The 12,394-nt window shown below is 37.6% G+C and overlaps 1 protein-coding gene across 6 annotated transcripts in view; it reads left to right on the forward strand.

Annotated features, from left to right (window-relative positions):
- LOC117205543 (fibroblast growth factor receptor homolog 1-like) overlaps nucleotides 1–12,394 on the forward strand; it is a 113,636-nt gene that overhangs the window by 68,228 nt on the left and 33,014 nt on the right. For all 6 annotated transcript variants that reach the window (XM_033444053.1, XM_033444051.1, XM_033444054.1 and 3 more), the window contains one exon: nucleotides 9,729–9,867. In XM_033444053.1, coding sequence (XP_033299944.1) covers nucleotides 9,765–9,867 — 103 coding nt within the window. In that variant the 5' untranslated portion in view covers nucleotides 9,729–9,764. The remainder of the gene's footprint in view (nucleotides 1–9,728; nucleotides 9,868–12,394) is intronic.

Consider the following 12,394-nt stretch of genomic DNA (forward strand, 5'->3'; position numbering starts at 1 on the left):
CTCGAGTTTCAGGACAGGGACTTTCTTCGGATCCTGTCACTTGTTTCACACTCTGCGGAGAGAAAACACACGCGTGTAACGTGTATCTGGTTTCGTTTTTCTCGAAGGAAACGTAAACGTAAGAAAACTCCTGGGACGTCGTGGGTTCGATGGAAAACGAGGTAGAAAGGGGCGAGTCGAGTCTCGGAATTTTTGCAGGTCTACGTGCTCCTTTGGCGTTTATGGCAAAAATCTGGTCGCCAGATTGCGTTGGAACGCGTGGAGGAAGGTTCCTCTGTGCTCGGCAAATTGACAATTTCAGGAGTGTACAGGAAACGTATAGCACAGCGTGTGAAGAGAAAATTTTGAAAGATTTATCAAAGGAATATTAAAAGAATAATTGGAAATAGAACGAGTACAATTAATTTGTAGGAGAATTTTGACATTTTAGCGTCTGTAGAGTATTTTCAATGCTACGGCTACTCGTGAAAGATATTTTTTATTCGATTCTCGAACCAGTTCATCTTCCAATATGCTTTCATTTTGTAAGCGATTGGTAGAAATTTGGTCTGAAAAATTTCAACGCCTAAGGAAGCTTCCCGCTCTTAGAGGAAGACGGACGTGAAAACGTGCAAGATAGAAAAAGGAACGATAGGAAGTAAGAAAAACCGACAGATCAAATTGGAACATTCGCGATAGATAGCTTACAATTAAATTGGTAGAAATTTGGTCTGAAAAATTTCAACGTCTAAGGAAGCTTCCCGCTCTTAGAGGAAGACGGACGTGAAAACGTGCAAGATAGAAAAAGAAACGAAAGTAGTAAAGTAAGTAGAAAGTAAGAAAAACCGACAGATCAAATTGGAACATTCGCGATAGAAAGCTTACAATTAAAGAGGAAGCTAAGAAAGGAAAGGCGCCCTTAACTCGCTCTCTTCTTGCCAACAAAGCGTCGCTAATCGAATTAAGAAGACTTCGCGAAAGCCAGATATATCGCCAAACGCGTGTCCAAAAATAAAAATCCAACGCCCATCTTCTCTCGCCATTACCAGAGGATCTAACCGAATTAAAAAAGATTCGGCGGAAGAAAGGGATCCACTTAAGGGTGCGATGGAAGACGCAATAAAGAGTTCTTTATACTTCCTGAAGGAGCAACACATCGTAGCAACGATAGGATAATATGACAGGACCAGAGTCACGGTCATCCCTTGAGGAATTCAAATTTACAGGCAGCCCGATCTTAAGCGGACCACCCGAGGGGTTTGCTTAGCATAAATTTCGGGGATGGGCAGGTTCTTCCTTCTCCCTCCTCCTCCTCCCCACCTCCTCCCTTCCTTTCTTCTTTCGAGATTTGTCGAAGGAAATCGGCTGATTTACGCATGCAGCCACATCAAAGCCAGCTCACCGAGTCAAGAAAATATATTCCACCCTTGTACAACAATTAACGGTGATTTATCACGTGGAAAAAGATTCGATTTCTTCGGTGCGTGAGGACAAATTGAAAGTTATTCTCTGCGACGGTCTATCATTTCGGTGCGAGAAATATGGGAGGAGATGGAAGTTTGGTTACTTCGTTTTTTCGATCCTACGAACGTTTACATTCGCCAATTTCCATAGTTTCGGATTGTTTAATCTTGGAAACCTGAGAACACTGTGACTTTCGAATTTTGAAACCTTCGAATCGTTATATTTTCAAGCGTTGCAATTTTTGATTCTTAAAACCTTTGGGTATACGAAGTTCAAAATCGTGAAACTTTCGAGGTGGTAGATTTCCAAATGTACTTTTTTAATTTCGAAAATTTCGGATATTAGAAGTTTCCAGCTTCTGCAACCCTCGGACTGTTAATTTTCCAAATGCTTCGATTCCTCGATCTCAGGACTCTCGGCTATTCCAAGTTTTCCATCTAGAAACTTTCGGATTGTCAAATCTTCGAACCTACCAACATCTTCCTGAACCTTCCAACATCCAAACTTGCAAATTTTGGGATTTTCGAATGTTCACATGTCAAAACGTTCCAATTCCAAGCAGGTCGAAATTGCCGGACTTTTACAATCCGCGTCTCTTTCGATCGCTAAACTCCGAAACGTCGAAACTTTGAAATTTCCAAACTTTCCAATTTCTAAATTACCAAACGTCCGAGCTTGGAAACCTGCCGCCATTCCACGACTTCAACCCCCACAGACAAATAAATCCTCGCGCTATTTCAAAACACCGTAACCGCAACAGAGACCAGTTTCGTCACGCGCAACCAACGAACCCGCAAACTGCTGCACCTCCAGCCACAAACATCTCCTTCAGCCTGAATTTTTCAATTTTAGAAGAGGCGCGTGGGCATGGAAACCGCGAACGAGCCCCGGCAACTTAACCTTCGCCATTCGATCATTACCATTTCGCAAGGTAACATCAAATAGCTACAACGATAAACGTCATTGGCATCTCGTTAATCAGCCGCCAATCGTGATGAATATTACGTCGATGATTTGAAAGGCGACTGAGAGACATTTACGTTGTTCTCTTCTGTACGATTCGAAACCTACGTCACGTTGGTCTCCATGAATGAGACGGTCACGCTGGTTTTTTAATCTTATCAGATAGTAGAGACGAGAGAAGGAGAGACAGAGAGAGAGAGAGGGTGGAGGGGGGGGAGAGAAAGAGAGAATATAGAGACAGGATCGAATACATTATCTTATTTACCGGACAGCTTTGGAGAATTGAACGCTCGATAAAGCGTGAACGCATAAATAAGCGGACGAAATATTCGGTTTCCGTGACGCGATTATCGAGCAAGTGACTGGGCTCGAGAGCCCACGTGAAACAGAATTTTAATTTCCGGGGATGGTCGGTTGGTTGACGACACGAATTTTCTTTTTAATTTATCCCTGCCTGCTCGTGTTAATTTACGTATGTAAATTAAATATGTAAATTATTCGAACGAATCTCTTTTTTTCTTTCGTTTTATCGTCGTTTTCTCTTCTTCGAGATTGAATGGAATAAATTTCGAGACGAGTTCGTTGATTAACGCTAAGAAGAAGCGGCAAGACAGTCACTGATCGTGGTTTGAAGAATTATTGGAGCGAAGGTGGTGGATACGTTGGTGTAATGAAAGTAATCGAGTAAGCGGAGAATATTGGAAAATTGGATTGCCTACGTGTTCCTCTTCCTTGTCGCCTATTTGAGATAATGGAGTAAGTCGATTGTTGGACATTAAGCTTTCACGAAGTGGTACAGAGTACAGTTAGAACAAGTTCGCAGAGGATTAGATTCTGTGAAATCGTTTGTTGAAGTTTGTTCTCTTCTTAACGCGTTCTATTCCGAGTTCCAATAATAAATTGTAATAAACGTCTTTATATATTTCTATAACTATATTACAGCCGATTAGTAGACGTTAAGCTTCTATGAAGAGGTTCGAAATGCAGTTTGATAATGTTTGTAGAGGATGAAGTTTCCTAGCGTCATAGTTTATTCTTTTACCAAATCTTTTCGGTTCCAGTTTCAATAATAAACTGAAAGAAACATTTGTATACGTTTATATAATTTTATCGCAGTCGATTGTTATTGTTGAAGCTTCCACGAGGTGGTTGAAAATAGTGTTGGATGAAGTTTATAAAGGATTTCATTTTCTACAAAATTGTTTCGTCTCGACTTTTCACAATAAACTGGAATAAACACTTTTATATATTTCTAGGATTTTGTTACAGTCGATTAATAGACGTCAAACTTCGATGACGAGGTTTAAGATGCAGTTTGATAATGTTTGCAAAGGATTAGATTTTGTAGAATCATACTTTGTTCCTTTAAATTGTTTCGTCTTGTCTTGTAATGACAAACTGCAATGAACATTTTGATACATTTCTGTAACTTTATTACAGTCGATCAGTAGACGTTAAGCTTCTATGAAGAGGTTCGAAATGCAGTTTGATAATGTTTGTAGAGGATGAAGTTTCCTAGCGTCATAGTTTATTCTTTTACCAAATCTTTTCGGTTCCAGTTTCAATAATAAACTGAAATAAACATTTGTATACGTTTCTATAATTTTATCGCAGTCGATTGTTATTATTGAAGCTTCCACGAGGTGGTTGAAAATAGAGTTGGATGAAGTTTATAAAGGATTTAATTTTCTACAAAATTGTTTCGTTTCGACTTTTCACAATAAACTGGAATAAACACTTTTATATATTTCTAGGATTTTGTTACAGTCGATTAGTAGACGTCAAACTTCGATGACGAGGTTTAAGATGCAGTTTGATAATGTTTGCAAAGGATTAGATTTTGTAGAATCATACTTTGTTCCTTTAAATTGTTTCGTCTTGTCTTCTAATGACAAACTGCAATGAACATTTTGATATATTTCTGTAACTTTTTTACAGTCGATCAGTAGACGTTAAGCTTTTATGAAGAGGTTCGAAATGCAGTTTGATAATGTTTGTAGAGGATGAAGTTTCCTAGCGTCATAGTTTATTCTTTTACCAAATCTTTTCGGTTCCAGTTTCAATAATAAACTGAAATAAACATTTGTATACGTTTCTATAATTTTATCGCAGTCGATTGTTATTGTTGAAGCTTCCACGAGGTGGTTGAAAATAGTGTTGGATGAAGTTTATAAAGGATTTAATTTTCTACAAAATTGTTTCGTTTCGACTTTTCACAATAACCTGGAATAAACACTTTTATATATCCTTTCCACGATAAACTTACGAGGCCAAGTAATTTCTTCTTTGAACGTCTTATTATTATTATCATCATCATTATTATTATTACTAACGCTTTACTATTTTCATAAACTTATGGAACTGAGCCATTTCTTTTTCTTTTTTTTTTTCTTTTGTCAAAATTCAACATTGATGATACACAACAGCCGCATAATAAAGCTATAAAACTTGCACAAAGTGGAATCGCATGTGCGATAGCGATAAGGTAACTGCGGAACGCATCGCGTATTTCTCTAAACCGTCCAAAATTATATTACACCTGCCACGTAAATTAGAATACGAACCACCGACGAAACAATAGCACATAGAACTTTATTATACGGTTCGTGTCAGAACGTAGCCTAACTTGTAGCCTGGCGAGGTGCAGTTCATCGCGCGCAATTTGCAACGTGTAAGTATAAATACTTGGCGGTGAACGGTTCAACTCTCAGGAATAGACGCTCTGAACGCGTTACATACAATGTGTCTTTTCGCCTAACGAGCACGAAGCAATGGGTAGCGCGAGTAAATCTGCTTTCGGAATTTAACGCTTGAAAATGGTGGTTTATGCGTTTCCGGATGTCGTTAATGCAACTCTTGCGAACCCTAGGATGACCAGTCTTTATAATATGTCTACTAAACGAGCAACATGATTTTTCTCACTCGACGACATATGTTTGAATCTTCGAATAATTCTCAATCAACTTAGAATATTCGCTGACTGATTTGTTTGGTATTTCGTTGGTCGTTTACATTTGGCGTACAATGACGGACCACTTGTTGCGATTGTGCTTTATGGTCGTGGTTTCTAGGACGAAATCAGAAGCCAGGTTGAATTATTACGAATTGTCTGTACTTTTCGCGATATACAGTGGCTTACGAAAGTGTTCGGACATTTTAGAAACTCTTTACGCGTTATAGAAAACAATTGTCGCTATTGGGAAGATCTTTTTGATCTGAGAATATACAGTACATCGAAGTCCATCCACGATATTTGGTAGTAGAACGTGTTTCATATTGATTGTACTTTTAGGGCTGATCGTACGTTCGCGATAAATGTACTTGCAACTTCTGTGTACATTTCCGAATTGGTTTCAAGTTTTATTATTGTAAGGACGATACTCGTGTCTCGTTACAGAGCTCGTGAAATTTCACAAAAATTTGGATACAACGCTCGTGATGTATTGGTAGAAAAGAATCTGTGGTAAGTCTTGGAATATTTTCTCGTTCTAATAGAAAGAGTTTCCAAAATATCGCGCTACTAGCTGAAAAATAAAGATAGAATTTATGTTACGTAAGAAAAGAGAGCCGAAGCACGCGATTGAATGTCGCTGTTCGAACGTTTATTCGGAAAAATTCAAAAATATTTATCGCTGCACTGCAGATGTTTATGCAAGGACATATTTTAATATATTTGCATATGGCATATGTTTTGCATAGTATTTTAGTTGTTAAGCACACGCACATATATTATGTTAAATATGTATTTATTTCATATTCATCTCATCGTGTTTCATTGCTATCATAGATGACTAGCTATAAAGCATAGTGTGTGCGTAACATCGGGCAACCGCTTGGTCATTGGATTCTGCACACGAGAACCACAAGAAAGGTTTATATAAATATACGTCTTATTTGATCTTGTTTTCCAGTTATAGCGAGCTTCTTCTTAGGCAAAGAATTTACATTACATCTGCATACACGCAGGTTCAAGGGATATTCAAAATGACGTGCTTACATCCGAACAGAAAACAAAACTGTTGTTCGTCGCTTTTATCTCTTTTATCATTGACTCTCATATTCTCTACGTTTCACCAGGTATTGTTCGTTGACTATCGAGTTGCCTTTGTAAATAGATAGATTTAATTAACTATTCCGATTATTCGAGCGAATTATTTCTATATAAAATAAATTTCTGTATAAAATATGGTTTCATGTGCAGAATCCACCACCGAAGCTACTTCCACTACTAGTCGACTACTAATACACGGAAGAGTTTCTGAGCAGATGAATTTTTACGATTAAAATTCCCAGCTGATTTTTCGTGATGAAAGATATTGATTTGTAAGAAGGTTCGATTTCAGAACAAACACGATCGATGAACAATAACCATCGTGTTGCTTGACCTCTACCAAGCATGCCAGCGCGTACAGCTCAGATGCCGGGCTATTTCTCAGCTTCTACGAAACGAATCGAGATGATACATACCCCATTTTCTTTGCCGGGCACTAAGCTATACAACAGAGAAAATCCCATCAAGATCTATTGAGTAGCTTTTACGTGATGCGAGTACAAACAGACAGGCAAAAGTTCTAAAGATTAGTTTTTTCGACTTCATAGCTTATAAGCTGTTCCAGCATCACTGTTTTATTTTTTTTCTTTTTTTATTTTATTCGATACACAGACACAACCCTTCTACTGTTTTATATTATACGTATATGGACTATTCGATGTATGGATGCAGCTCTTCTACTGTTTTATTATGTCTATGTAGACTATTCAATGTATAGACACAGCTCTTGTATTATTTTATTATATGTATATGTAGAACGTTCAATGTATAGACACAGCTCTTGTATTATTTTACTATATGTATATGTAGAATGTTCAATGTATAGACACAGCTCTTGTATCATTTTATTATATGTATATGTAGAATGTTCAATGTATAGACACAGCTCTTGTATTATTTTATTATATGTATATGTAGAATGTTCAATGTATAGACACAATCCTTCTACTGTTTTATTGTGTATAATAATAATCTATTATATTATTGTTTACTATTTGTATAGTGTAGAATAATCTATAGACTATAGAAGATCTATATACATAAGTATACAGATCATCTAGTAGATACATATAGTATATAGATCTTCTATAGTCTATAGATTATTCTATACTGTACAAATAGTGAACAATAATATAATAGATTGTTATTATACTATATGTATATAGATCTTCTATAGTCTGTAGATTATTCTATTCTATTTAATAGATTATTCTATTATAGATTATAGATATTCTATATGCATTGCTCTATATACTATAGAATAATCTATATATAAATTATTCAGTCTAAGGACACAATCCTTCTACTGTTTTATTATATATACAGAATATTCAAAGTATAGACAAAATCCTTCTGTTTTATTATACATACAAATCGTTCAACGTGGGAAGACAATGTACAACCCTTCCACTGTTTCACATATTCTTTTTTGCTCTTTATCTCTATCTTTTATTTCAATTATTTACACGTATAGATCATTCAACGTACAGCCATAATTCTTCTATCGTATTTATTTCATCGTTTGCATAGATGTACGTATAGAGCAAGTGAAAATGTAGATGGACGCGATTCTAAAAAGAGGATCCTGTTTCGTCTGAAATATATTCAGCTACGTCGCCTCATCGTTTAAAAATTCAATTAAAAACCAAGCTTCTCAGAAACGTAGCTCACGTTCTCTAGAAACCAAGTTCTCTATTACACGTTCCCCCGAGCCTAATCTGAAGAAACTACGAGCAACAGATCCGGCGAGGTTGCGGCCGAAGAGCGAGTTGGTGCAACGTGGTTGATCTATGGGGTCGAGTGCAAGGATGCACGCCGGACGTGTTCTGGCGTTCGAAATCCTCTGACACGGCCATGTGTTCCTTTTCTAGCCCGGCCCTGGCGATAGTACAGTCTATTATACTTTATGGGAAAGACACCGTGCATCCCGATAGTACTCCATAAAGCGTCCCGTCGTTTTCGATCGGATTTATGACGATTCGCCACACGCGCCGCTTTGCCGAGAAGGGAAAAAGAATAGAAGAAAGAAAAGAAAACGAAAATGGAAAGACGCGATTCCGTGATGTTACTTTATGGGACCCCTTGTAAACCGGTCCGATGGTTACTTTTAAACACCTCTATTTATTAAAGAACCAGGTTGCCCAACGATTTTTGTCGATCGTTTTCGAAGGATTTGGCGAGTGTGTAGGCGCTACGGTGTTCTTCGTTTTGCTTTTGCTTTTCGCAGTTTTCTTTTCCTCTGCTGTTCGATGCGCAGGTTTCGTCCGCAGGTTTCGTTCTGTTTGGAACAGTGGTTGTTTGTTTGTGCTGGGCATTAGGAGTTTGTAGTTTGATAGCAGCTAATTAATTGCCGGCCATTAGGAGTTTGTTGTTAGATAAGAGGCGCTAGGAATTTGGGCAGAGCTTCGGGAGGTTTGGAGTGGAAATTGTTGCATGTTACGATGCCCACGAAAAGTATTTACGTGTACGCTTAATCCTTGATACAGTGTATCTTTCTTTCGTATCAAACTTTTCTAGGAAAATTATCGACAAATGATACCAACTTTGATATACTTGAACTCAATTATCATGCAAATGCAATATCACGCAAATACTTTTTATAGTATGAAATTGTTGGAACAGGAGAATTTTCACAATGTAAGTTTAATCGATGGCTATTGAATTCTAAAACTGCTCTGTCGCAAATAATGGAAAATATGATTTATTTATTGTATTCTTTCCCTATACAGCGATTAAAAAATAAAAATCCTAATTTTCGATTAAAAAAATAGAAATCCTAATTAATACCAGAACTACCAAAATAATCACAACGATTGATTTTGAAATAAAAATTTGATCTTCATAGAAATTTTTAGTTATCTAAATTAAGTAATATTCACTTATTTATATAATACTTACTTATAAATTATACTTATCTAAGTATTAACTTATTATAAATAATCAGCCATGTCACTGCGCCACGCCAGAAAAATTACTGAAAATTCTCAACGCGAGAATTGATTGTAATTCTAATAAATAAATAAAAAAAAAAAAAATAGAAATTTGACGTTCGACACTCGAGACAGTATCGTTTCCAAGTATTCGAATGACTTTTCGTCAAACGTATGGAAGAAACTTGTCATCAAATAAGATTTCATTTTTTAAGGAAGAAAATATCTTTCTTACGTTGTAAAACAAGTGAAACTACTCGAAACAACTCGAAACGTTCAAAGATCGATGAACCGGATTAACAAATGGATCAGCGGATTAACAAATGTTTTTTCTGTTACAGAAAGTCATCGATGCCGCGCCACTAGATATTCGTATTATGGTCGAAGCAGTCGGGATGGCGATCGTGAAATGTCTTATCGTTGGGATACTCCTGATGTTGGAGATCGATCGAACTACCCAAGGACAGCTGGTTCGACTAGGTGAGAACTTATAATCGCGCTGGCTCGTACACGATTTACCCGTGTAACATGGCACGAGCGGATTTTTCTGATAGCTTTATAAAGATTTTATCTAATATTATACGTTATACTACACTGCCAGACGCGTATATCATTTACATGCTATAGTTATTTATATTTACAACGATCCACGATCCTTGTATTATAATATACGACAGAGTGTGTGCTACGAGAACGTCGATTAACGACCTGAACGACCATTAATGGACCATTTAACCACGACCTGTTATTGAAAATTGAAACGAGCCTGTAATTAGTCGATTCAAAATGCGATAAGTGAAAAATCATAAAGTAAATACGACAAGCGAGCACGCACGTACTTTACGTGGTACAACGACCTCGGAAAGAATTTCTATTTCAAGAATAACCCCATAAAGGAAGGGAAAAGCGTTAAAAGCGAAGCACGAAGTGAAAAATTGCTGGAATCACGCGGATAGCGATCGTCGTCGCGATTCCACGCAGGATGAAAGGCGAAAAATGCTAAAAATACACGGAAACCGCCGGAGGATTCGTTTTCGCCGGCGAACGCGATTAAGTGTAACGGTCGAACGTTTACTTTCCTCGTCTCTTCTCGGCTACTAAATTTCTCCGCCTCTTTTCATCCAACTTTCGCACGTTTACAAACTCGTAGAAAGTAGAGAACGTAAAGAAAGCAGAACAACGTCGTTTTTCAAGGGCTCCCTTGAACCCTTTCGAGACTAACGCGACGAGTTTCGAGATAATATTTTCAAAGATCGCTGAATTATTACGATCTTTCCCGACAACACTCAGGCCAATCGCACTATACGATCGTACGATGAACAGAACCACGTGTTCTATTTAAAAAATTCTCCTTTTGAAAAATTCCTTTTTCAGCGAAGTATAACCCATCGTACCACCGCGTGTGAAACAAAAATTCGTGTTGATAGGAAAGAGACTTTGGATTTGTCAGAGGATCAAAGAAATATTCGCGATATTTTCATTTGTAGCGAGAAAAATGAGAATAGTAGAGTCGTAAGAGGGCGAAGGAAAAAGGAACTTCGAGACACGAGGGTGAAATAGGTGGGGCTGGATGGAAGAGGAACGTAAAAGAAAGAAATGGAGGGAAGATCGGAGGGAGGAAGAACTTGGGAAATATTCGAGGATGATGGAAGATGACGGGTCTCGATCGTAAGAAAGTCTATCGTACAGCTTCTTCGCGCCAGAGTATTTTTAATTCCGCTCGTTCGAGCAGGAGGAAGCAATTTTCTCGTCTGGAGCGTCGAAAGAAATGGAAAATCGTATCTTCGTCTTTCGATCTGCCCGTGCACCCTCGAAAAATCAAAAATTAGATTTCTTTAAAAAAAAAAAAAAGGGGGTGTACGGATGTATTCTATCGAAGAAAAGGCTGGAAATAATTGCCCTGAAAAATTCACCCTAAACACTCGGCACAGTTGTCCCAAACGTTGGACAAAAAGGAAAAAAAGAAGGAGAAAAGACTGGTGGAAGAACAAAGGTTAGCCATTATTGCGAGCTTTTCTTTCAACGAGTGCTCTTCGACTGCTCGTACCTCCGTCATCGGACTTTTTTCGGTCGTTGGAACGCGGTGAAAGAGGTACAGGCCTTAGCCATATGCTACGTGGTGGAATTTTGAGAAATCAACGTGTCGAAACCGAACCCATAAGCGTATGTGACTCTTTGTCCATCTTGAATCCTGGCTCTTTTCCAGTCACGTAATTCCTAGCCCATACCAGGAATTATGGCCTACAATTTTATTAACGCAGCATTGCCATAGAAAAATGTATTCTCCTTCGAATTTACGTTCTGCTTTACGTCTAGCAGTTGACGATACAACTCACAAATAATCGCCATTCTCACTGGAAACATGGATCGATCGAATGAGATTTTTCTATCAGTTTACGTTATCTTCTGTTTGTGAAATTAAAATAGAAAAGTAAAAAAGAAAAAAAAGAAGGAAAACGTTGTTCGTTCACGAAAGAACGAAGAGCTGATTTGGAGATTGAGAATCGAATGGTTCGAAGCTTCTGACGTTTCAGAGGTTCAGAGGAGTCTGTGACGGCTAGACAGACGATTCATGAGCGAATAGAGTATTTTTAAAACGTAAAAAGGGGATAGAAGGCAGACGAAAATAAAAGACAAAGTCTTTTTTAGAGAGGTTGGCGAGAAATTCCATTTACGAGCTATGGCAAAGTCACGGGGATTTTTCTGCACTTGAAAAAATATCCTCAACATCGTCTCGTTTTTCTAGACAACTGTTCGATCGATAGAACCAATGGGAAACGTTACAATTATCCGAAATTTTTTACGAAACGTGAAAGTATAGAGAGTTCAATTTCCAGGGATTCTCGAAATTATAAATCATGCGAAATTCTAAATTAATTAATCCGAATTTGAAGAAGATTTATGGATCATATTTATTTCATATACCATCACAGATACGATTTTGAAAATTATAAGCAGAAGGTCATTAACCAAATCTCAACTCGAATCTCCAGTTTCATAAAATTAT

The sequence above is a fragment of the Bombus bifarius genome, unplaced genomic scaffold (genome assembly GCF_011952205.1).
Source record: "Bombus bifarius isolate JDL3187 unplaced genomic scaffold, Bbif_JDL3187 scf7180000007992, whole genome shotgun sequence".
In the NCBI taxonomy this organism is placed as follows: domain Eukaryota; kingdom Metazoa; phylum Arthropoda; class Insecta; order Hymenoptera; family Apidae; genus Bombus; species Bombus bifarius.